Below are 25622 nucleotides of genomic sequence, written 5' to 3' on the forward strand. Positions count from 1 at the left end.
AGGGCTCTCAGCCTTTCCTCATACTACAGACACTCCAGGTCATTAATCATCTTTTATCACCCTCCACCAGACTGCATCCAGGAGATCCTCATCTTTTTGGAGCTGAACACAGCATTCCACCTGTGGTAGACAGAGCACCTCCAGCACCTGAGATGGACTTCAACTTCTAGATCCCAAAGTTACTTTTACATCCATCAGCCAATACATACAACTTCATCCATGCTCATGATGGGAGCACAAACACATACTTAGCATGCGTGCAGCTTTCAGGAGAGACATTTTGTTGTTGGAAGGAGCTGCTCAGAGCTGCTCTTCTTACAGCTCTCTCCAATGGAAGAAACACCACCACTGCCAATGAGCTGCTCTCCTACCAACCACTACATCAAACGTGCATCCTGGAGGAGCTGCTCTCCTACAGAATCACAGAATTGTAGGGGTTGGAAGGGACCTCTAGAGATCATCGAGTCCAACCCCCTGCCAAAGCAGGTTCCCTACACCAGGTCACACAGGTAGGCATCCAGGCAAGACTTAAATATCTCCAGAGAAGGAGACTCCACAACCTCCCTGTGCAGCCTGTTCCAGTGCTCCGTCACCCTCACCGTGAAGAAGTTCTTACGCACATTCGTGCAAAACTTCCTATGCTGCAGCTTATGTCCGTTTCCCCTTGTCCTGTCTCCACGTACCACTGAAAAGAGACTGGCCTCACCGCTATGGCCATTACACCTCACATATTTATAAACCTGGATCAGGTCCCCTCTCAGTCTTCTTTTCTCAAGGCTAAACAGACCCAGTTCACTCAGCCTTTCTCCATAGGGGAGATGCTCCAGGCCCTTCACCATCTTTATGGCCCTCCGCTGGACTCTTCCCAAGAGATCCCTGTCTTTTTTGTACTGGGGAGCCCAGAACTGGACACAGTACTCCAGATGAGGCCTTACCAGGGCAGAGTAGAGGGGGAGGATCACCTCCCTCGACCTGCTGGACACGCTCTTCTTAATGCACCCCAGAATGCCATTGGCCTTTTTGGCCACGAGAGCACACTGCTGGCTCATGGCCAACCTGTCGTCCACCAGGACGCCCACGTCCCTCTCTGCAGAGCTCCTCTCCAGCAGCTCATCCCCCAACCCGTACTGGTGCATGCAATTATTCCTCCCTAGGTGTAAGACCCTACACTTGCTTTTGTTGAACCTCATCCGGTTTCTTACTGCCCAGCTCTCCAGCCTGTCCAGGTCTTGCTGAACAAACCAAGCAAACAAGGCACAGCAGATAAACTCTATTTAATCACGGGTTAATTAGCTAATAACAGCCACTTGGGCAGCAGGATCCCCTGCTAACATCCTTCAGATGAGGTCCCACACGGAGCCCTTCCGGCTGTGCCTCAGAGCTAACAGCCCCGCTCGGGGCCGGTTCCTTTACAAGGCAAAAGCGTCCCTGAGCGCTTTCCCTCCGCAGTACCGCTGCTGGGCAGAGCCGGGAAGGCTCCGTTGAAAGAGGCGTCGGCTCAACCCCCAGGAGCGCCCGCCGGGGCACCACCAGGCCGCAGCTCCAGGGCGGAGCCCAGCCGCCACCGCCCGCCCTCGCGCTGCACGTTCAGGGCGGAGCGGCGCCACACGCTCCCCGCGCTCTCTTTGTTCCGAAGCTGCGGGCGGTGCTGCCCCTTTAAAAGCCCCAGCTCCGGCCCTGCCGGCGCGCCGGGTTGAAGGTGCAGCGCGATTGGTTACGAATCCCTCTTCCGATTGGTCTCCGGGAGTCACGGCTGGTTCCGCCTCCCGCTTGCTATAGGTGGGGCCGACCGCTCGTCTCGAGCGGGAGGTTCTGAGTGGGTGAAGCGGCGGTCCCTGGAAACAGTTCCGGGAAACCCCGCGTGTTGCCGGGGTCGCACCGCCGTCCATGAGGAGAAGGAGGAGCGCGCGCCATTTGCCGTCGCTGCTTGGGCCCGAGCTGCGCCGCGCAGGCCCTGCTCCGGTGAGTCCCTGGGAGGCGTCAGGGGCGCCGGGACGTCCCCTCGCGCGGTGAGGGCGCTCCGCGGCCGGGGGCGAGCGCTCCCGGGTAGGCCCCGCGGCGGGGAGGGCCGCCGCGAGCTCGGGATAGGCCCGGCGCGGGCGGAGGCGGGCCCGAGGCGCTGGCGCCGCGTCGGAACGCGGGGTGGGGGCGTCGCAGGGCGCGGCGCGGCCGCTCGGAAGGCGGCGGGGGGCGGGAGGGCCGCGCGCGGGAGCTGGGCCGGGAGCGGCCTGGGGGCGGGATCTGCGGCCCGGCGGGGGCGGGCGGCCGACCTGGAGCGGGCCCTGCGCGGGGAGGGCGGCGCGGGCGCGGGCGGGGGATGCCCCGCTGCTGCTGCTGCTCCCGGGATGCTCCGCTCCTCTCGGGCTGAGCGGGAACCGCGCGGGGCCGCGGATGGCCGTGGTGGCTCCTTCCCGGCCCCTCCCGGCGGCGGAGGGCTGTTGTGGGGGGGCTGCCGAGGGCTTGCACGGAACGCCCGTCGCTGTCGCAGCGCTCTGTAAAACGCGACGCGGTGCGGCTGCAGGGAGACGCTCTCCCGAACGCTGTTTTGTTGGGACGTCGCTTCACTGAACGGTCTTTTACGTGAGGTCTTTAGCAAAACTTGTCTGGTTCTTCTTAAATACGTGATTATTACCTTTATTTTGTAAACGAGGCTCGAGTTACTGGGCCTTGGTTGTCCGGCGGGTTCCGAACGCGCCCCATCGCGGTGCTGCAGCACTCCGTGAAGAAAGTTGCTCGGATCTCCCTCACCCCGTTCGCGGCACAGAGGATCCCCCCAGAAGTGATGTTTTTCTGCTTGCCAAGGATGTTAATGTTCCTGGAGCTGGGTTGTTTTGTTTTTAAATTTGAGATTATATTTTGTGTGACTCTGAATTTTTGACCTATCTTTCTAAAGTAAAGGTCGCCTGGAGTTCTGTATCTTAGTGTTGTTTTCACTTATCTATGCAAACTGTTGTGTTTGCGATGTGGTAGAGCCTGCTTGACAATTTCATATCCTAGAAGCTGTATTCCTGTCTCAGTACGATTGCTGTTGGTGTCATGTTTGAGCTTCCTGCTATTGCTGAACTTATGTCAGAAAACAAAACCCGCAAAAAGCAAAACAAAACCCACATTCCTGTAGGATAAACTCATCAGTGCAGTGCTTGTTTTGATTGTAACTCTGCTTTGAGTTGGAGTGCTGTGAGCGTTGTTCTGTATGACCCAGCCGAGCAGATGAGCTACAAACGGCCAACTGCAGTCAGGAAGGAGGATGCTCAGACTTTGTACAGAGGTTAGCAAAGCACAGGAGTTACTGATGTAGCTGTATTCTATTGAAACAAAGGTGTGTGAATCTCTTGGTGGGGAGGCTGGTTAGCATCATGATGGGGATTCTCAGGTATCTCCATTCTGTTAGGTGATGGTTTGGGAAAGGCTGAGAGTTCAGTGCTGGCAGGGTGAGGATGCTGGCTTCTCAAAGTTACAGCCTGCTGCCGAGGTACTGGTCTGGAAAGTGGGATGATACATGCAGGTTTTTCAGGGTGTGATAACTTCAAGTCTTCCCACAATTCATGCTAATAAATAATGTATCATAATTAAGCTATTAAAATGTAATTTCTGCGATGGAGTAATCTATGGTACAAAGGGAATAGCAGTAATGCTTTCACATAAAAAATGAAGGGGTGTAGCAGTATATCTTATGAGCAGGTGAGGTTTTAATAAACCTCCATTCAGTCTTTTAGTGGGAGTTCTTATCTCCTCCTTGTGCATGTACTTCTTTCTGCTTAGATAAGAATCTTCTTGCAGTGTAACTCATAACTTCATAGGGACTACGTTTGTTTTCTTGTGGTTCATTTGAAAAAAGTTTCTTAAAGTAATAAGGTAATAAGCTAGTGCTATTCTTAATCTGATTTAGCTCCTATAATAGGGACTTACAGATAACATAACAGGAGAAATAGCAACACAAGCAATCAGAAATTACTCGGGTGCTATTTTAATGCACAGGTTTAGTAGTGCTTCCAGTGCACCTGAGCTAAATAAATAGTTCACTTCATGATATCAAAAGTTACATAGCAGCAAAGCTGAAAACAGTGTTGATGGATGATCAATGTAAGTTGGCTATTGGAGTTAACAGTATTGTTTTCCCTCTACCAGAAGTTGCCATATCTTCTCCTTGATGCTGTTATTAAGCATGTTGTCAGTTAACTAGACTGTGAATTTATAATTAGTGATTAGTTATACTTAGTTTGTGGGTGGCAACCTCTGTTGGAGTATGGGTATAAAATAGAGGGAATGGTCACCTCGTGGCTGTTTCAGTGACTGTCAGAATAAGGCTGACATTAAGTTTCAGTATTCATGATGCCATGCACTGTCAGGCTCTGATGTGTGTTGCAGTCGTTTGTTTGTTTTTTTTTTCCCTGGGAAAAGTACTGAGAGCCATTTGAGTTATTAAGAATGGAAAAAGAAGCTCATATCTGACTAACTGAAAAGCATCCATAAGTTTTTAACCATCTACTTGTCAAAAAAAAAGGGACAAGTCACCTGGCAAACCCAGCTTTTGAGATGCAGAATGCGGAAATTCCAAGTGAAAGATAGTGCATGGCTTACAAGTGTCTCTGCTATGACCGAGTATCCCTGGCCTTCAGAACAAGCACTGTTAACAACCGTGTGAATTTCAAAACAAAACCACCCCCCACAACCTCCCCTTGCACGCAGCCCTGCAGCTGGGAGGTGCTGAAGATAGGCAGCATTTCAGATACCAGTGGAACCCTCCCTGCCTGTGTAAAGTTGCCCCCAGTGTGTATTTACTGCTGCTCGCTTGGTAAGCACGTTTTTCTATATGCTATTTTAAATTCATCCATTTCTGTATGTAATAAAAACAAATGCATATCCCAGCACATACTAATATACTCATAATCCTTTGCTTCTAATCGACACCAAAAATCTTTGCTATTCAACCAGTCTCCCTCTTTCTAGATAGTTAATGTATAGGAGACTCTGGAGCACAGTATTTGAGGGCTTTACCCACATGCATGTGCTTTTCTTTGTGGCCTGTGACAGGCTGAGCCACACACACACGTGGTGTGCAAACAGATATCACTCCTCTTTAACACACTTTCAGACTTTTTCAGAGAAGAATAAAAAACATGAATGAAATCATTTTTTCCTTACTAATGATGTGTGTGGGAGAGTACGTTGTCTTAATGGCTGCATCTGGCAGATGTCTAGAGGGAGATCTAAATGAGTTTTTTCAGCAATGGCTTTCACTCATGCAGCTGTGCTGAATGCAGAGTGAGGGTTTCAGTGCTGTAAGAGATGCAGTTTCTCTTGTTGGTGATCATTCAGGAAAGTAAAGCCCATCTGATCTCAGACTTCAGGCCAAGCTTGCAAAGCCAGAATAGCATCTGTTACTGTAATGGGTGAAGAAAAATACATTTTTTGTGGATGCTGTTGGGACTGGGATGTTCTGACAGCTGTATTGTTTTAAAAACTTTCCAGAGTGTCTTTAGTTAAGATTGTGGGACAGGAAATAGCTGAAATTTCAGCAGCCAAACACAACTTTCATGATTGGTGGACATAAACAGCATTTGACTTTAGGGTTTTTTTTTGAGGCTGATAGTTATTAAAGAATAATGAATTGTACAGCTAATGAATTAAAATGCAGAGACTTAACTTGCATTGTCTGAAAGCCTACTTAGGAAAGCTTTTGGTCGGCTGTGGTGCTGTGTAGTAACGTGATACCTGGCTGTTAGGTTTAGCTCCAAGCACTGCTGTATGCTTGTGGTGAAGGTGGGTCATCTCAGTGCTGCTAGGCTGAAAATCCTGCATGGTCTGAGTTATTGGAGCTGAGGTGTTTCTGTCTGACAAGGAATAGTGGTCAGCTTTTCGGTCAGTTACACCCAAGTCCAAGAATGTGCTCAGCAGTGCTAAATATATTAGAATCTGATACTTGTAAACCAATTCGGTTTCACAGAAGAAAAAAGAAAAGTGCTCGGGGAGCATTGCTATAAACCTTCTGAACCTCAGTGGCACTTGTAATTGTTCTAATAGTTTTTTGTATTAGTGACTTGGTTTAGTCTGTTAGGTTTTTGTTTCTGTACGGAGAAGTTGTGTGTAAGTAATGATTCTATAAAGCAGTAAGGAGGTGAAAAGAAGCAAAAAATGCACTGATCTTTTGTATATCTTTGTTTCTGTATAACATCTTATGCATTTTTGATATACACACTCAAAGCATTCTCACTGTAACTAAACCCTTTGTCTTGCACTGTTTCAAGTTAGAGATGCTGCAGATGTAGTCTAGCTAGCAGACATGGATCTGACTTTCATTTTCCATTACTTTTGTATCCATACCTATGGAATCCTGACATTCAGTCAGTGGTTTGAGTGCTCAGTTAATTCTGTAGTGAGAGGTAAGCCTTACTGTAATCCTGAGGTAACAATTTTTTCTTCTGTATTTGGGCTAAAGTCACATTTGCTTTTAAGTAATTAAGTTTCTGTTTTGGAGTAAACTAATAGAAAGTGATTTCTGAGTCAAGAAACAGAAGGTGTGTATGTATAAATGCCAAGTAGTTACAGAAGACTTCACCTCTTTTCCTTGCTGATTGCATAAAGAAGTGACAGCTGATAGAGAAGTAACATGAGGCTGTGTTCCATCTCTAAAACTGCCCTTCAAGTCAAGACAGTTGTAGTGAAAGAAGAAAAACTTTTTTGGCTTAAGATTGTAAATTATAGGCTACCTTCCAAAAAGTTGTTCTCTAGAAAGGATGGGTATAAATGGGATTGATTTAGGTGTGGTTGTCTTTGGAAACTTGTTTTTTTCAGCACACTGAATAGCTTGAGGCTTCAGAGTCTTAAAAACGAAAGCAAAACTTGTTCTTGAGTCTTCTTCGTATCTGTTTTCCAGTACTGAATTGCACTGCTCTTGCCATGCTGCGTGTGTCTGGTTATCATTTCACTGCTGATCATTGACTTCTTCCCTCTCTTTTAAAGCCTGAGGCTCATTTCGTTTCTGAACTCAAAACTGATCATCCTGATGTTCTCTGCTGGGTAGTTGATTTGTCCTTTGTCAGCCTTTGTGTCTGAGAGTACCAAGTATCAGCTGGCTGGCTAATTGAGAAATGGAAACGGTTTTTAATGAATTGGGCAAAGCCCACTGAAACTGTCTCAGAAGATAGTTGTGCATTTCTCAGTGCACGTATTTGCAATCAGTTAATCCTGAAAGCAAGTCTTTAACTGAAGACGCTGCAGTCATGGCTTCCTTTTAAACCAGTAAGTTCTTAAAAAAGCAGTTTGATTTGTAGAGCTCCTATTTGAGTAAAACTGAGCCTGGAAATGGCTCAGTTGCAGCTGGAAATTCTAACGTGCTCGCGAGTGCAATTTTTCTCTTCCTATCCTTAATGGGTTTTGTTAGTGTTATGAGAAAGTGTTTGGCTAGTCCTGTGCAGTACGTTGGGTTTGAAGGAAGGCATGGCAACAAGCCAAGAAAGTGCAAATTAGCAAACAAGTATTGACATTTTGGTACATTAAGCTACCCTGCAGGGTTATGTGTTCGCTGAATTTTAACCAATTGTTTTAAAAGTAGAGGAATGGGAAATGAAAATAGCAACTAGCTCTTCTGATTCTTCTTTGAAGGATGTTATTATCGTATCCCAGTGCATTGTAGCTGCTATGGTAACCAGTTAACTTGCTGACAATCTGAAGTTTAGACATCATTATGTACATGAAGTACACTTAAGGAGGAGGAAAAAAAAAAAGTAAACTCTTCCATGTACATTTTCTGCAGTATTAAGGGTTGTACTTTCTTTTGAAACTTAGATCAGCTGCATCCAAAAGATATTAAATAAAACTTCTGATATAGGTCATTTGCAGCATGTATACAAATTAGTTTAGATAAATCATGCATTGTCCTACAAACTAGTTTTTTCTGGCTTATTGTAATATAGCTCCTGAATTTTTTCCAGCAGCATAATAAAATGGCTAATCAGGTGAATGGTAATGCGGTACAGTTAAAAGAAGAGGAAGAACCAATGGATACTTCCAGTGTAACTCACACAGAACACTACAAGACACTGATAGAGGCAGGCCTCCCACAGAAGGTGGCAGAGAGACTTGATGAAATATTTCAGACAGGTATAATATGCATTTCTTGTTTCTGATTGGTTATGAAAGTGAGGGCATACCATTTTCAAATTTTTATAGATTAAGGTTTAAAAATTCATTGTTTTTGATCTGTGTAGCTCTAAATGTTTTGCTACTTTGACTTCCCTAAAGGCAAATTGGGTTTGACATTGACTGATTATTTGACACGTCCTTAGTGTTGTATGTGTTATCTTAGTTGCTTTAGGGCACAGAGCACTAGTTTCTTAGTTGTCAAATAAAGATGTGTTTGAGCATACTAAACTGTACATTTTTTTTCCTTCAATCCAAATCATCATTTTGCTTTTACTTTTCTACTGTCAACTCCTCACAGTGGTTCTTAAACACTCAAGGGCTGGACAGGTGACCTAGTGAGGGAAACAACTAGCTTGTCTTGCCTGGGACTACATTTGAATTGAGTCTGCCTGTGGATTTTGTGTTCTCTCTAGTTCTGAGCGGACAGTTTAATCCATGTTTGTTACTCCACTGAAAAGTTCAGTTTGATACTAACTGCTTTTTTAACAAATGAGGACTAAGCTATCTAGCAAACTGAGTAATATTTTGCTGGTAGCAAGTGGTCTCTGCAACTGCTAGAGGAAAGGTTTCTTTATATACCAAGGTTTCTCTATTTTATTTTTGTAACATCCCATCCTCCCGTATTATTTTGTCCTTAGACAGAAGCTTCTTTTTTTTCTCTCTAGAGTGTGTTCCGTGAACAAATGTATAAGAAGCAGTAGAACTGCTTTATGTGCTTATGGGAAGATGACAGTTTTTGTTGAAAAGAGTCAAAATTCCACTGATTAAACGAAGGCAGTTCAAAAACAATACTTTATCCCTTCATCAGTATGACATTCTGGGTCATGTGAATGATGTCTTTTGAAAGTCATTCACAGTGAGCTTTCATCAAGCCTTTACAAGCTTTTATTGGCATAGACACGCACTTCCTAACTGTGGGTCATGATGATGTACACTTGATGGTTTGAGAGAAGGAGTAAATGCCTGGGCAGAGGAACTTGTGGGGTCTAACCTGTGTGGTAGTCAGGTTGTGTTGTGAGGAGTTCTCAAGGGAGTTAAAAGCTTTTCAGCCCAGAACCTAACTACCTAGTATAATTCCATTGCATGAGTAACCTGAAAACAGTTATTTGCATTTCCTTAAAGCCACCGCAGATGCTCACATTGTGCAGGGGTTTGTCAGTGAAACATTCTGCTTCTGAGACCAGAGCTAAATTTGGAGTTGAAGTTTGGGATTTTTAATCTGCTGAGGTCTCATTTGAAAGATACAGGTGCCTTCCAATATGCAGGATCACTTCTGAAATGTAGTCCTTGGGCTTGGCACTACTTTGCATTTTTGAAAGCGAGTAGCAGTTAAATAATCTGTATTCTGGAAATCAAACTGTTGCAAAGCGTGTGGAGTTATTGGTCCTGATTTTCCCTGTGTGGTTTAAAAAGTGCAGATGTTAATAATCCAAAGTTCTCATACTCCACAGCTTATGCAAGTGCATTGCAAAAGGGGAAAACAAAAAAACCCACAAACCTGAGACAGAAAAAGTGCTTCAGAACTGGTCCAATGTTTCTTGGGGGAGTCTGTACCTGTAAAATTAACGTTAGCCTTTTCGGGTACATGGTAGGGCTCAAAACAATACCTTTTTGAATTCTGGCTCTTGAACTGCATGGAGCAACAAAACAAGCGAAATTAAATAAATTTTTAGACATGAGCAGTTTACTGCTTTTTGCTTTCTGAAGCAAGGTGGAAAGAGTCAACAAACCATTCTACTTAATAACATTTTGTAGTGCTTTGGGAGTGTTTGATCTTCAGTTAGAAAGTTCCTTTTTCATGTACAGTAGGATACACGTAATGTTCACATGTCAGCTTCCTTTAGAACAGCTCCATTCAAGAGAATGAAGTGTGAAACTTAAGAGTCAAACAAAACCCAAATTGTTAGAAGTGAGCCAGACTTCTCTGTTGGATTTCCGAATGTTAGAAAGCTGTTACACATGGGGTGTAATCTTGCACTTCAGTTAATGCTTAGGTATATACATTTTAATTTAACTTTTTTCATTGTTGTACTCATATTTTTCATATACTTGTATAGGAATATGTATTTATATTAAATATATAATTCTGTTATGGACTTTAAAAGCAAACTGCATAGATCTTAGCTTGTATGACATTTAATAGAAATCTGTAACTTCTTTATCTTTAACTTTTAGGGTTGGTAGCTTATGTCGATCTTGATGAAAGAGCAATTGATGCTCTTAGGGAATTTAATGAAGAAGGAGCCCTCTCTGTATTACAGCAGTTTAAAGAAAGTGACCTGTCGCATGTACAGGTAAGGTGAGAGCTCCAGAAGCGTGAGCACATAAGTATAAATAGTGTTCTGGCACTACTGGCAGGAGAGCCAAAACATAGAAACTCTTTTCATGTTCTGTATGTTTCAAACCCAGATCATGGGCCTGCTTAAGAATTGCCATAAATGTTGTGGGTATTTGAGTGCAAAATTAAAACTCCCAGATAATAAAAATGAGTGCTATTGAGAACGTAAGGTAAAAATACAGCTTGAAATTCCATGCTTAGAAGTTTGATCGATTAATTGTTGTATTTTTCAAGAGGATTCTTTTGTTTCTTGACACTGTCTTATCTAGTGACTTCACAGTTTGGATTTGGTGTATTCCTAGAGCTTTTCATACCCCCAGATTTAATTATTTTATAAATTGTATCTACAGAACAAAAGTGCATTTTTATGTGGAGTTATGAAGACCTACAGGCAAAGAGAGAAACAAGGCAGCAAAGTACAGGAATCGACAAAGGGACCAGATGAAGCAAAGATCAAGGTAACGTGTAGAAAATACTGACTGCTCTGTACTACCTGTACACAGACTGAAGTAATTTTAATGCTTAATGCTTGGGAGGCATCAGTATTGCTTGGATAAGAACATCCACACATGGCATTAAAGGAATGTATGCAAGATAAAAGATTGAAAAGAGAGAATGCCTGTTTGAAATGTAGATGTACCTGATTGCACGATTACCAAAATGCATGAACTTAAAAATATATATATGTATTTGTTTCAGAACTATCTTGTCTTCCTACACTAGTTTTTACAAGCTGATAAAATTGAGACTAATTGGACATTCCAACACGATTGAGTCTTGGAGTTGGTGAATATGTTAAGAAATAGTGTTGTGCAGAACCGACTTAGAAAGCTAGTGAGAAGTTGTGGAGTTCCTTGGCTACTACATAAGATATTGCAAACAGAAAATAAGGGAAAAAGAAGTTTTCTGCAGTGACCTCAGAAACAAATTCTGTTGTTTGTGGCCCCTACCCTCCTCACATAGCTATTGTCAATTCTTTTTCTTTTTTTTTTTTTTTTTTTTCAGGCTTTGCTAGAGAGGACTGGTTACACTTTGGATGTAACTACAGGACAGAGAAAATATGGAGGCCCTCCTCCAGATACTGTGTATTCTGGTGTTCAGCCTGGTATTGGAACAGAGGTTAGTATGCACAGACTGATACCATTATTTTGTGTGCTTACGCAAAGTCACCTGTTAAAAGACTGGCAAATAAATTATACTGTGAGGGAAAGTTTAAAGCTTGGAGGAAAGCTTACTTCTGTATTTGTCTTCTTTAGTCTTAGTCTTCAGTATTCTGCAGAAAAAAGCATAACTGAGGAGAAGAAAGCAGATGGATGTAATGGGAAGATTATGTAAAATTACTGAAAATGAAGGTAGATATTGAAATTGTTAGACTTTATCATCCAAATTGAAGATTGTGGTCTGCAGCTTTAAAACTGACAGCTGTGCAGCTCGGGTAAAAAAAAAAGCACGACTGAAAAATGCTTGGCTCTTTGTTTTTTTTCACAACTCAAATGGAATTTGAGAAACAGTGACAAAGATTTCTGTGCAGTGTATTGGAAGCAGGTGAAGAGTTGAGTGTAGTCTGTATCTTCTGGGGGAGAGGTTGTGGATGCCCCATGCCTGGAGGCATTCAAGGCCAGGCTGGATGTGGCTCTGAGCAGCCTGGGCTGCTGGTTGGTGGCCCTGCACACAGCAGGGGGTTGAAATTAGATGAGCATTGTGGTCCTTTTCAAGCCAGGCTATTCTGTGATCTATGATTCTGTGATGTATTGCATTTATGCAAAGTTTTGAAGAGGTCAGATCAGCTAGCAGTAACAGTGAATAATTTGTTAATAGTCACCAGTCTTTACAAAAGACATCTTCAGTGCTTTCATGATCTGATAGTCAAACCACTACACTGAGAGGATCATATCTTGTTTATTTTTGAAATGTTTTTCATTTCTTATTCAGAAAGGTGGTTTAAGGAATCTTTTTTGTCAACATATGGTGAGATGATACGATATTTTGCCTACAGACTGAAAATACTTGATTGAAAACTCAAGTATTTTGTGCTGTTGGTGATAATTAGTCTCTATAGGAGGTCAGAGGAAAGCTGTAAAGTTGGCTTTGGCTGTGTTTAATTGTACTGAGGGTGTGTTTTTGTACTAGTTTTTAGAAGCTTTTAGAATGAGTGACTTCTGGAAACACCCTTAAGGACATAAATACTTCTTCCATGAATCAGGATTAGCAAAGCCCAGCTAGCTAGTTACAAAAATCCTACCTCAGCTGAACCAATGCTGGCATTTAGTAGCAGATCAAGCCTCATTACTGCTCAGTTTGGTTTGTTATGGTGCTGGTCATCTTACTTTAATAAAGCATCCAGAAGTTTGATTCAGCCTTCAGCAGTAGCTGTTAAGCTCAGAGAAATAGTAATCAAGATTTAAAACATGATCTTATGTTTTGGTGGATGTTACAGATCATGTTTTAACCCAGGGGACTCAGTGCGTTGTTGTGGTGTTTTTTTCCCATAGCAAAGTGTGGGGTGTTGCGTATCTGTTCTTCCTTGATGGTTTTTTCCTAACTTCTGCTTGTGTGGTAGTGCAAAAGCCTCTCTTCTAATACTGTATTTAAGAGTATGTAAAGATGTAAGATGTATCCTTTTGGATTGTGATGATGAATCTTCCATGTTGGAGAGTTATTTTAAATAAAATAAATCAAGTTCTTGTGGCTTGTGCCAGCTGAGATGTTGATGCCAGAGTTGTCACTGACGTCAGCAATGGCAAACTTCTTTTTAAGGATATGCAAGTACTGCTACTGATTTCAAGAAAATGCATAAACTTTTTCACCAGGTGTATCAGATCTTTCTGTAAGTATTTGTACACCAAATAGGTTTTTCTAAAGTGGAATGGATTCTTACACTGAAAGATAATCACTGATAACTTGCATCACTCAACATGTGCTACTTAGGGGCTCTTTCTCCATTCTAATTAGAGTTTATTATCTTACCAAAGTGTATGTACAAGCACTGCTGAAAAGGAAGATTTTTCAGTAATCTTAAAGTAGTTTTGTATAAATAATAAGAATTTAAGTTGACTTACTGGCAACTCAGAAGCTTAAAAAGCAATGGTTAAGCAAAATAAGAGGACATGAAGATTGTAGTCATTTGTACATAGTAATTTCAAAATTACGTTCAGTCAAGAAAAGCAAATGTTATAAATATTTCATTGATTTCCATCACAGCAAGGAAAATGATTTAAGTGGATGAGGGATGAAAAGAATTGGGTTGTAAAGCCATTACTAGTCAGGTGATGATAAAACTTTTATGCAACTGAGACACAAGCATTCAGCGTTTCTGTTGGATGTGCTAAATTGTACATCCAACATATCTGTATTTGGGAGTAGTAGCTGATTTGGTTGAGTTTTAACCTGTTAAGCAGACACATACCTTCACTCCTAATCTTCTGTCTGATGGAGGATGCTTGCAGCTATTAAACTTGAGAATATTGAAGTCTTTGTAATCCATGCTTTAAGAGAATAAAGAAAACAAGCCCTATGTGAATATGACCTGTCCCCACTGTTGTATATATGGAAAAAAAATGAGGAAGCAGCTGTTGAATACTTGATTTCCTTCTTTCAATTATTGATGTAAATGAATAAATACTTTTTTTAAGGCATGACTTGAGCAGAATTCCCTGCTATCTGTAAAATACCAGCTGCACTACAGTAGGCACAGTTTGTTGCTGTGTTTCTGGTGGTTTCTGGTTTTTTTTTGTTTTTTTGTTTTGTTTTTTTCAGCAAAAAGAAAAGACACTTTTATACTTGAAGAACTATGGGGTTTCAAAGGCTATTATGTTGCTCTAGGTTTTTTTGTTCATTTTAGTATTTTTTTTTTTAAAGAAGGTTGTAGCTACTGCTGAGTTGAAGTAGTCATGCAGCCCACATCAGTTCACACTGAAATCTGGCATTTAGAAGATTGACTGCAAGGTGCATCGAGAGTGCTGTGCCATGGAGATGATGTTTTGAAGAAGCTTTTGAAATGCTGCTGTTAACCCTAATACTTCTTTGTTAGTGAAAATAGAAGAACTCAGTAGTGGAAATAACTGGAGGATGTATCATGTAGAGTGTAGAAGTGAATTGCAGCCCCGAATAATGCCCTGTTACCTCATGACACTGACATTTTTCTTAGTTATAGGCTTCATAATTGATCTTTTGAAAAAACAGTAAGAGAAGTAGAATTGAGCACTTTGTGCAGGTCCCTCTGGAAGCAAAACTTGGAAGAAGTGATCTCAGCAGAGGTGCAGCAGCAGTGCAGCTGAATCCTACTTAGATGAGTTCTCCCATGTTATTGCACTAATAATGCCAGTTTGAGTTTTTGTAGTAATAGTAGTCTTGTGGAACTGAAATACTAAGCAAGAAGTATTTATATTCTGTAGTATTTCACAGAATCACAGAATGGCCAGGGTTGCAAGGGACCTCAAGGATCACGAAGCTCCAACCCCCTGCCACATGCAGGGCCACCAACCTCCACATTTAATCCCAGCCCAGGCTGCCCAGGGCCCCATCCAACCTGGCCTTGAACACCTCCAGGGATGGACGGGGCATCCACAGCCTCTCTGGGCAGCTGTTCCAGCACCTCACCGCTCTCTCTGTAAAGAACTTATTTCAGAATCTTTTTCAAGCTTGTTGGTCTACCCAAAATAATAATAGAAAAGGTTACTGTAGATGTTTCATTTAAGTCTTTGAAGATGTTCATCTGGTGTTTCTCATGTCTGCTGTTGATCTTATCGTTTGTTATTGCATTCATGTGTACAGGGTCAAAGGAAATTCATTTAGATACATCATTATTCCCATGGGGACTTTTAGTCTTCCTGGTATGCATGTGAAGTCACTCTATAATGTAGGTCAGGGGTGAATGTGTTAGAATGAAGTCCTTAATTCTGTTGCTCATTTCAGCCTCTGGATTGTATTACCTGTTGTAGCAATCTTGTGGAATTGATGGTAGTCTAAAGGTTGTAGAAAGGAATTAAGAGACTTAGTCAAAGATGCTGGAAGAAAAGCAGGAAAGGGAAGCCTGCAGCATAGAAAAATCAGGTAGTTCTTCAGCTGATGGTTTCCCTGTCTTAGTAGCAAGCTGCAGTTCCTTCTTGTGTGCACCTCCATTATGCTGTTATTTTTTGTCTTTGAAAACTCTGTGTGTTTTGGTATGAAATGCTTTAAGCAGCACAAGTGGATACAGCTACTGCAGGGATTTCTGAGCTGTTCTGAAAAGTAGGTCCATTGGTTTTGGCATTAAATTCATGATCAGTGATAATAAATCTGTTCCTTTGTTTGCTCAGTAGCAAATAAACCACAGCCAGTTGGCATTCACACTGAATAAAAGAGCCTAAGTTACTTCAAAGAAACATTCTGGAAACTGTATTTCAGGAATATTTGTGTAACGTAAAGAAACGTGTAGAAGATCTAACTTCCCTTTGGGTTAAAATGATTTATGTTCCACATTTCTTAAATCAATTATCAAGCCCCCTGCACCTTGGGTTTGTTCCTATCAGTGCTTATGTAGGTATTCTGCATGCCTTTAAGTGTTGGAATTATCTGCTAAACAGATGTGCAGGGTGTTACAGGAGAGGCTCTTTTAATTTGAAAGATGAAGAGCTGACTATGCTTAGTTGGAGTTAAAACCAAAATATGCCAATATGACATTAAAGTGTGCCTTGCATTGGTGAACTGTACTGAGTTTAAAAGTCACTGCTGTGTGAGAGAAAGAAAAATGAGATTTCCATGTTTTCTTAGACATATTGAGTTGGTGTAATCAGAAACAGAAGAGAAATAAGATATGTTAATAGTGAAAATGTGCATTAGGGCAACTTACTAAGGATTTCTGGTGTTTTGTGTTGTTGTTTTTTTCCTATCTCTGCATCTTTCTAATCAGGATTGGACTAGGGAATGATATGGAAGTACTGCAAGAGTAAGTGCTTGGTCTGTAATATTGCAGGGTTCCTGCCTAGGTAGCCTGTAAGGTCTTGTGACAGGTAAGAAGTATTTACCTCTTCAGTGGTGGAAAAGTACAGCTTCTTAGATATAAATTACAAACCCAGGTTTTGTATATGCAGAGTCTAGTACTAATGCTGGGGTTTTCGAAGGCTGTAGTAGCAGATAAAATAATGTTACTGCTAGTGAAGGCTACAGTGTTTCTGTTGTGATTGTTTCTGATGCAGATTGCTTCACTTCCTAGAACTTTGGAGTACTAAAAGTAAGCTTAAATTTTTGAAAAAGCTTTGGTTAAGTGTCCTCTTCCTTTATAGGTTTTTGTTGGTAAGATTCCCCGAGACTTGTATGAAGATGAATTGGTACCACTCTTTGAGAAAGCTGGTCCCATTTGGGATCTTCGCCTCATGATGGATCCTCTTTCTGGTCAAAACAGAGGTTATGCTTTCATTACCTTTTGTAGCAAAGATGCAGCTCAGGAAGCAGTCAAACTGGTGAGTAACTGTTTTCAAATTGAATGAGGTAATGTAAACAGTGAGCATGTTGGGAGTGCATTAGTGAAATGTTTGAAGTGTTTGACTGAACAATCATCAACAGACTCAAAATGTTATTTTCTTTATAAAAAAAAAAATGTCCCCTGACTTGATTTAGTATGTACAAATAACATCTACTCCTGCAGCTTCTGTTTCTTATAATCTACTTGATTAGTCCTGAGTTTCAGTGTTTGAAGATGGTAGACTTAAGTTATTGCCACTTAAGAAGGAAAAAAGGTGTTTTCAATCTTGTAACTCATAAGTTTTGAAGCCGCTTAACCTTCTTTAAATTTTTAGTGATTGGGGGAAATGAAAGAGAAGGATGCTGAAGTAACAGGAAATGTATCAAGTGATACAGCCCTGGTGGGAGACAGGCCTCTCTTCCCTGGGTGTTGTACCAACTAAGTAAATTTGTGTGAATGTATTCCATATGTCCTGTATCTGGATTCTCTTCTCTCACTTATGTTCTACTTTGGCATTATCTGGAGGAACCAGACTTCTATCTAGGTGAAGTATTTTCCACAGGCTACTAGAGGAAAGGAAAATGGGGCATGCTAAATTTTTAGGCAGTAACTCTTAATAGAAAAGCATGGTTCTTTTAGCGCTGATGATAAATGTGAAATTCTGAAGTTAAGATTCTTCTGCATGAGGAGGTTCTGCTGCTTCTGGTGTGCAGGTGCCAGTGGGAATGGGTTGATGTTTAAAAAAAACAGCCTTATAAGATAAACTTCTTGTTCAAGTGCTCTGGCCTTAATCTGAATCTGTTTTTCAAACTTCTGTTGTGTATGAATCACTGTTTTATTTGAAGCAAAAATTGGCAAAGTTTTGTATTAGTCTTGAATATGAACAAGGTTACTGAAGTTGTTGCACCACCAGCTATGTGCCTCAGTCACAGTGAGATGGCTGAAAGCTTTTACAGAATTAAATGAGAATTTTTCAGAAGCTGTCCAGTATTCAAACTTCAGTCCCACTATGTCCTGTTTGAAAATACTCCTTAAAAACAAAGATACCTTCAGTTTATTTTAAGATTGAATCTCCTGCCTTTGAAGATGTATTAAGGTTGTTGTTCAGAGTAATTCAACTGTGGGTACAAGTGTGGTAAGGAAATAGAAGAAACTTTTATGGGAAGCTTTTAAAAAAAAATAAAAAATAAAAAAAAAACTTACAAAGGAATACAAAGTTCTAGCATTTAGAGGGCCCAAAAAATCCATGCCACTGGGAAAGGTTAAAAACCAGGCACATATTAGGATCTTGCAGCAAATGTGCTTGATGTTAAAAAGTAACTGAAGTAGAGCTCATGGTGCCTATAATCCTTTGCATGTGATAATAACAGCAGTGACTGATGTTGAGTCCAAGAGCAGGGGGCAGTCACTCATTGTCTAGAAATAGGTTTTAAGTTTGAGATAAACTGGGGATGAATGAACTTATCCCATGCAGTTTGGATGTTACACATTGATTCTTGTGCATCAGTTTCTCAGTAGATTAAAATTTTTTTTTGTGGAAAACAAACTCAGCTCAGTGTCCAAGCAGACACTGACTCAAATATTGCAATTCCAGAAATACTGTTGCATTGCAAATTCAGTATGCTCTGTATGAGGATAGTAGAACTTGGAGCAGCTGATGTTGTCATTTTGGGGATCTTTTCAACCATTTTGTTCTGAATAATGCAAGTAAATGGCTTCTTGTTTTCTTAGTGTGACAACTATGAAATCCGTCCTGGGAAGCACCTTGGAGTATGCATCTCTGTGGCAAACAACAGGTTATTTGTTGGGTCAATTCCAAAGAACAAGACGAAGGAAAACATATTGGAAGAGTTTAATAAGGTCACAGGTAAAGAGCTTCTTAATGATTTCTGTCACACTGATTTTGAAATACCGTCTGTCCTCTTTTGTAGCTGTAGTTATGTGAGTGATGCTTTCAGATATTATTTAAATTATTTTCAAATTGGATTCCAAGATTTCATTTATGAAATATACTCTATGGTGGGCCATAAAATCATGGCCTGGGTTGAAAAGGACCACAATGCTCATCTAATTTCAACCCCCTGCTATGTGCAGGGTTGCCAACCAGCAGACCAGGCTGCCCAGAGCCACATCCAGCCTGGCCTTGAATGCCTCCAGGCATGGGGCATCCACAGCCTCCCTGGGCAACCTGTTCCAGTGCATCACCACCCTCTGGATGAAAAACTTCCACCCATATCCAACCTAAACCTCCCCGTTTCAGTTTAAAACCATCCCCCCCCTTGTCCTGTCACCATCCACTCTCACAAACAGCCGTTCCCCTCCTGTTTATCCGCTCCATCCAAGTACTGAAGGTCACAATGAGGTCTCCCCAGAACCTTCTCTTCTCCAAGCCAAACAAGCCCAGTCCCCTCAACCTTTCCTCACAGCAGAGCTGCTCCAGCTCTCTGTCCATCTCAGTGCCCTCCTCTGGACCCGCTCCAAGAGCTCCACGTCCTTCCTGTGCTGGGGGCCCCAGGCCTGGACGCAGCGCTGCAGATGGGGCCTCACAGAGCCGAGCAGAGGGGGACAATCACCTCCCTCTCCCTGCTGGCTACTCCTCTTTTAATGCAGCCCAGGATACAGTTTGGCCTTCCGGGCTGCAAGCACACTGCTGGCTCACGTCCAGCTTCTCATCCACCAGGAAAAAAGGACTAATATCTGCTTTAATGCTTGTTAAATGATTGATGTTGTGATGGAAATAGCAGAAATGAACTCAGAAAAACAGTAGAGGTCCCAATTCTGTCATCCATTCTAGGTTAGTATTGAAGGCTCTGTATCTGTAAGTGGAACTACAATAAGTTCAATTTTCACACCTGAGAAGCTTTTGTGGGAGTCTCAAACAAATATGTTGTTGAGGAGTGACAGGAAGAAGGGAACTGAATTATTTTAGAGGGAATGCTTCTGTAGAAATAGTAGTGAGAGTTTTCTGTCCTAGTTCTTCATTGTTGTTCACCAGAATGTGCAGCAAGCAGGAGGAAAAGAAATTGGCACATCACTGAAAGGATACTTCTGCTTTATGAGAAATTCAAGTCTTCATCTGCTTTTGTCCTGTAGGAGAGTTTTAACCTACAACTTCTTTTTTTTTTTAGGATTGCTATTTATTAGTACTGCAGGAAAGTGGTGAAAACAGAAAGTGAATAATTAATTAGTTGCCTCTCCTCTGCTATTTATTTTTTTTGGAGAGATGTTGATAAAATTCTGCTCAGCTTCCCCTGGAGGCAGGAGGGTATTAATTGAGGTTGCGTATTAATTCTGATTGCTTTTCGCTAATGTAAAAATGGTAAAACCATACAAAAAACTGACATTGAACTGTTCGCATTGATGTTTTGCAGGGCCTAGTTTTGAGGTAAGTTTGTTCTGGAGAATTTCACCAACTAGATAATCTGTTTCTGGCTAAATTAGATGGATGTCTTTGTTTTGTTTTATTGTGCCTACGCCCCATTCCTTTCAGATGTAATACATGGCCTCTAAACAAAAGCAAATGAAAGCATTTTAGAGTAGACTTCAGATTATTTATTTCTCTTTTAAAGCTCAATACTAAAGACATGTTTTTCAGAGGGTTTGGTGGATGTAATCTTATATCATCAACCTGATGATAAAAAGAAGAATCGAGGATTCTGTTTCTTGGAATATGAAGATCACAAGTCAGCAGCACAAGCTCGACGTCGCTTGATGAGTGGAAAAGTAAAAGTGTGGGGAAATGTTGTGACGGTGGAATGGGCTGATCCAGTAGAGGAACCTGATCCAGAAGTCATGGCAAAGGTAAGTAAAAACTGAATGTGGATGTTCTGATGTTCTGGGAGGAATTTCTTTATGCAGTAGTTAACTTGGTCTAGCTGAGTGATGCTGCTAGTTTGAGGGAGGGGAGAGAAGTCACAGGACATTTTCGTATTAAGCCATCCCAAATTGCGTGGGTTGAGCATTGTAAACTGGTTGCCTGTGTAACACATGAAGAACTTGTTCAGTTTGTTCACATTTAAATTAATAATGTACGGGTTTATCCTCCTGAATTGGCACACCAATCTGTCTTGTTACCGTTCTGTTGATGCATACTGGGTAGATAACTTGTAAAACTGTTTTCCAGAGTGAGATGAAGGTGAAATGTAGCACAGAGAATGATATTGTGATTTTTATCCCTGTGTTTTTTCTGATAAATCTTTGCTACCCTTGAGATCCATTACTAAAGTTTTACTGGGACTTGTAGCATCCCAGAAGCAGAAAATCAATGTTGGATATTCTTCTGGTCTTGGAGGGGGAAGTATGGAAGGAAAGAAGTTGTAGGAATTTTATGCAGGTAACTCTAAGGCAATCTTTTTTGGTAATGGATGTGGAATTTGTAAGGTTAGCAAAAAATTCTTAATGCATAGAAGAGTGGAATAACATAAGTTAATGTTAGTTTTTCTTTCATGTTTAACTTCTAAAGAATTCTGTTTTCACTAATCATCAGGTGAAAGTTTTATTTGTAAGAAACTTGGCCACTACTGTGACAGAAGAAATTCTCGAGAAATCCTTCTCTGAATTTGGAAAGCTGGAAAGAGTAAAGAAACTAAAGGATTATGCTTTTGTTCATTTTGAGGACAGAGGTGCAGCGGTGAAGGTGGGTGGTTTATTCTTGCCTATCTAAATCAGATGTGAAGAGTTCTCTATGAAGATGCTTTTAGAATTTTCTTAACAATAAATATCTTAAGACAATTTCTAGAGCACAGGGTTCCTTTTGTGAAAATTTTATTACTAATAATTTTGTTCCTATGATTTCAGTAGCTAGGAGGATGTGAAACTTGCAAGGAACAAAACTGTTCCAAGTTAACAAGTAGACTGGAAAAGAGGTATAGACCAATGCAGGAGAGTCTAGAGAAGAGGAGGAAAAAAAAAATCAACCTAGACAGTTTTTCTGAGGAAACGACAGAAGGTATCAGTTGTCTCTCAAAGACCCTTATTTAAAGACTGTGTAGTTTTTGGAATGGCAAAAATATTGTGTAGAAATTGCAGGGTAGTTCATAGAAGTTACTCCCTATTTATAAAAAGTTTTTGGAAGCAGTCGGGTGTGGGGACAGGAAGGTGGTGGAGGAAGTGTTTGGAGTCTCTTAAGCAGTGTAGTCTATGGGGTTGCATAGTTCAAAGGGTCTTTCATTTTCAAACCTAGGGTAGCATACTGCCATATCTGCCCTGACTCCTCTTTGTGGCCACTGAATTGGTTTGAGTTTTGTGGGTTATTTCGGTGTATGGTTGTGCTGTTTGCTTTTAATGAAAGTGTTATTATGATACGGATTGCATGGAACTCATTAATTCATTCCAAGGTCTGTTGTACTTTCAGGGCTTCTTCCAAATAAACCATTATTGTTAATGTTTTTGAAGATATGTCTGTACAGACATACGGAGCCTTTTATTACTGCGTGTATTTGTACCCAGAAAGGTTCAATGCAAGGCAGTAATTGCAGGTAGAGAACAGGGAGATGTAGTCCTAATTGTACTTTGTGTATGTACATCAAGTTCTATGTGTGCATGCATTTGGTCATTACAGATTACACATTGCCTGTTACTTGAAGACTGCTGTATTACTTCATGAAGTTGCCAAGATTCAGTGTGTTTTTGTTCTTTTTTCCCCTCTTGAGCATGTGTCCTTCCTTGTTCAGAGTCAGCTGAGTATAAAAATACTTGCTGTCCTCTGAGATACTCTTTCAGTGCGTTCAGATAGCTGGGAAGTCCAAATATAAAAACGCTTTCTCTTGTGTGTGCGCTCTGGCTTGCTTGCAAGTACACTGAGTGTTCATGTCAGTGTGTGTAGTGAGAACTCTTTGAACTATTTTTAGGGAGTATAGGAACATAAAAATCAGATGAAGCACTGTAACTTTTTAAAATATAATGCTCCATATGGTTTGAGATTCTTTTACCTTATGATACAAAGAGAATTTTTTTTTTAAATGTGGCCTCATTGTAACTGTTGAACAAAGAGGGGCTTGAACAAATAACCTGAAAGAATTCTCTTGAAGAAGCACAAGGCTATAATTCACTCAGCAGCAGCCCAAACAACTTGCTGTTTTTTTTTTTTTCCCCCCCCAAAAGTTCTAGTTTCCTCTTGACTGGAAATGAGTTTTCCTTGTTTCTCTTCTAATTTTTGTACAGGCTATGAATGAAATGAATGGAAAAGAGATAGAAGGGGAAGAAATTGAAATAGTGTTAGCAAAGCCACCGGATAAGAAAAGGAAAGAACGTCAGGCTGCCAGGCAGGCCTCCAGAAGTACTGCGTGAGTGTTCATTCTTGAAATACTACAATACTGCAAAATTAAATTCTGCTGTAAAATATAGGATAGTTTAGAAGAAACTGCCTCACTTTTTTTTTTCTCTCCGTGATATATATTGGTAATTAACAAGGGGAAGTTTATACTTTCTTTTGAGAGACTTTTCAAGATAAATTAATGTGCTTTTCTTTTTCTTAATAGGTATGAAGACTATTATTACTACCCTCCGCCTCGCATGCCACCTCCTATTAGAGGCAGAGGCCGTGGAGGGAGAGGTGGATATGGCTATCCCCCAGATTACTATGGCTATGAAGATTATTATGATGATTATTATGGTTATGACTATCATGACTACCGTGGTGGCTATGAAGATCCCTATTACGGCTATGATGATGGCTATGCTATAAGAGGAAGAGGAGGAGGAGGAAGGGGTGGGAGAGGTGCACCTCCACCACCTAGGGGGCGGGGAGCACCACCACCAAGAGGTAGAGCTGGCTATTCACAGAGGGGGGCACCCATGGGACCACCAAGAGGAGCCAGGGGTGGGAGAGGGGGTCCTGCACAGCAGCAGAGAGGACGCGGTGCTCGTGGAGCCAGGGGCAACCGTGGGGGCAACGTAGGAGGCAAGAGAAAGGCAGATGGGTACAACCAGCCTGATTCCAAGCGTCGTCAGACCAACAACCAGCAGAACTGGGGCTCCCAACCCATCGCCCAGCAGCCGCTCCAGCAAGGTGGTGACTATGCCGGTAACTATGGTTACAATAATGACAACCAGGAATTTTATCAGGATACTTATGGGCAACAGTGGAAGTAGACAAGTGAGGAGGGATCGAGAATTTTGGAAACATAGAATTGGCTATAGCTCTACATACTTCAAAACAAAATTGGCTTAATGTTTCATCCTTCAGTAGCGATTGGCTGCCATTTGTATTGGGCTGAAGAATCACTCTATTGTGTATATACTCGAGTCTCTTAGTTTTCTTTTTTTTTTTTTTTTTTCATAAATGCACTTGGACATTACTGGGCTTGCAGAATTCCTGAACTCCGTATGGGGTTTCAATGCTTTTATCATTTTAGGCTTCATTTTAGCAGTTTAAAAGCAGGAATGGCACACTGTTCAATCATGATTTTGCAGAACCTCTGGTTTTTGGACAGTTTTTTTTTTTTTGGATTTGGGATAGACTACATAGGAGTATGCTGTACATAAAAGTAAAAGCTAGTGCTTTGTCTTAGTAGTTTTAAGAAATTACAACAAATTAAGTTTTCTTGTATTGAAAATAACATGATTGTATGTTTTGCATTCCTAGAAGTAGGTTAACTGTGTTTTTAAATTGTTATAACTTCACACCTTTTTGAAAATCTGCCCTACAAAATTTGTTTGGCTTAAAACGTCAAAGCCGTGGCAATTTGTTCCTTGATGTGATTGTATTTCCAATTTCTTGTTCATGTAAGATTTCAATAAAACTCAAAAATCTATTCAAAACATTACCTATTTCAAATTCAATTGTGTCCTAAAACATTATTTCATTGGTAATTCTTGCGAAAAACATTGTTTTCAAAGTATAACTGCCTATGTGAGTGATCAAATTCATGCAAAATTTCTTGTGCTTTCCAACATGTAGCACTGTGGACATCAGACTGAAAACTAGGAGAAATTACAAATAGCCTGAAGGGCACTCTTTGTTTAATTGCTGTTCAGTAACTTACCAGCATCTAATTTTGGAACTTTTTTTTTGTTTTAAGTGTTGAAATGTACCCAAACATTCATGGAAATCTGATTCAAACATAATTCTCTAATGTGGAGAAGGAAGCAGAGCCTACAATGGTGTTAATTTTGTTCCTTTTTGTTATTTACTGTGAAGTCCCTTTAGAGACTATTCTGTTAGGATCCAACCATACTGTATTCAGTGTACAAATACACAGAAATGGTTTCGATCTCAAGCATTTCAATTTAATTAAAGATAATATTTGAGTAGGGATGAGAATTGATAAACTAGGTGCTGTGGCACAGCAAACTAACTTTTTGCTACAGATAACACAAACATACTCTCCATGTTCTCCGTAATTCTATCTTGACGTTTTAATTTGATGTTCTGCCATGATGAACAATTTGCCTTAGAATTCTCATGCCTTGTAATAAAGGCTGTTCAAAAATTACATCTTATCTTTTGGGGAGATTCCTAGCTATGTTATTTTGGGGTATTATGTGTTGCTTTTATTGACCTTTGTCTTGGACATTCCCAGATGTCAATTTTAACTGGCGAGTCATGACATTCTTCTGTTGCATCCGAGCCATTCTGTACCCCAATGAAGAACATTTGCTTCTCAAGAAAGAGAAACAAAAGGATTTAATCTTTCTCTAAAGAAAACTATTGCTGGACCTCTAAATATCCAAATCAAATACGTTGCTCATACTTGA

At 41.0% G+C, this 25622-nt stretch overlaps 1 protein-coding gene across 5 annotated transcripts; it reads left to right on the forward strand.

Moving 5' to 3' along the window:
* The first annotated feature begins 1804 nt into the window (after nt 1-1804).
* HNRNPR (heterogeneous nuclear ribonucleoprotein R) lies at nt 1805-24688 on the forward strand. Of its 5 annotated transcripts, none has more exons than XM_085208532.1 (11): nt 1806-1962; nt 7938-8103; nt 10321-10439; nt 10834-10941; nt 11489-11602; nt 16747-16923; nt 18657-18792; nt 20521-20726; nt 21412-21561; nt 23088-23209; nt 23405-24688. In XM_085208532.1, the coding sequence occupies exons 1-11, from the start codon at nt 1888-1890 to the stop codon at nt 24015-24017; spliced, it is 1986 nt and encodes a 661-aa protein (XP_085064658.1). In that variant the 5' UTR covers nt 1806-1887; the 3' UTR covers nt 24018-24688. The 5 variants fall into 5 exon arrangements, with proteins under 5 accessions (XP_085064660.1, XP_085064658.1, XP_085064657.1 ...); XM_085208531.1 differs by having other exon boundaries at nt 1808-1962; nt 7935-8103; XM_085208530.1 differs by having other exon boundaries at nt 1842-1962; nt 7917-8103.
* The last annotated feature ends 934 nt before the right edge of the window (nt 24689-25622 follow it).

Source organism: Meleagris gallopavo, chromosome 25, assembly GCF_905368555.1.
Source record: "Meleagris gallopavo chromosome 25, MGAL_WU_HG_1.1, whole genome shotgun sequence".
Classification (NCBI taxonomy): Eukaryota; Metazoa; Chordata; class Aves; order Galliformes; family Phasianidae; genus Meleagris; species Meleagris gallopavo.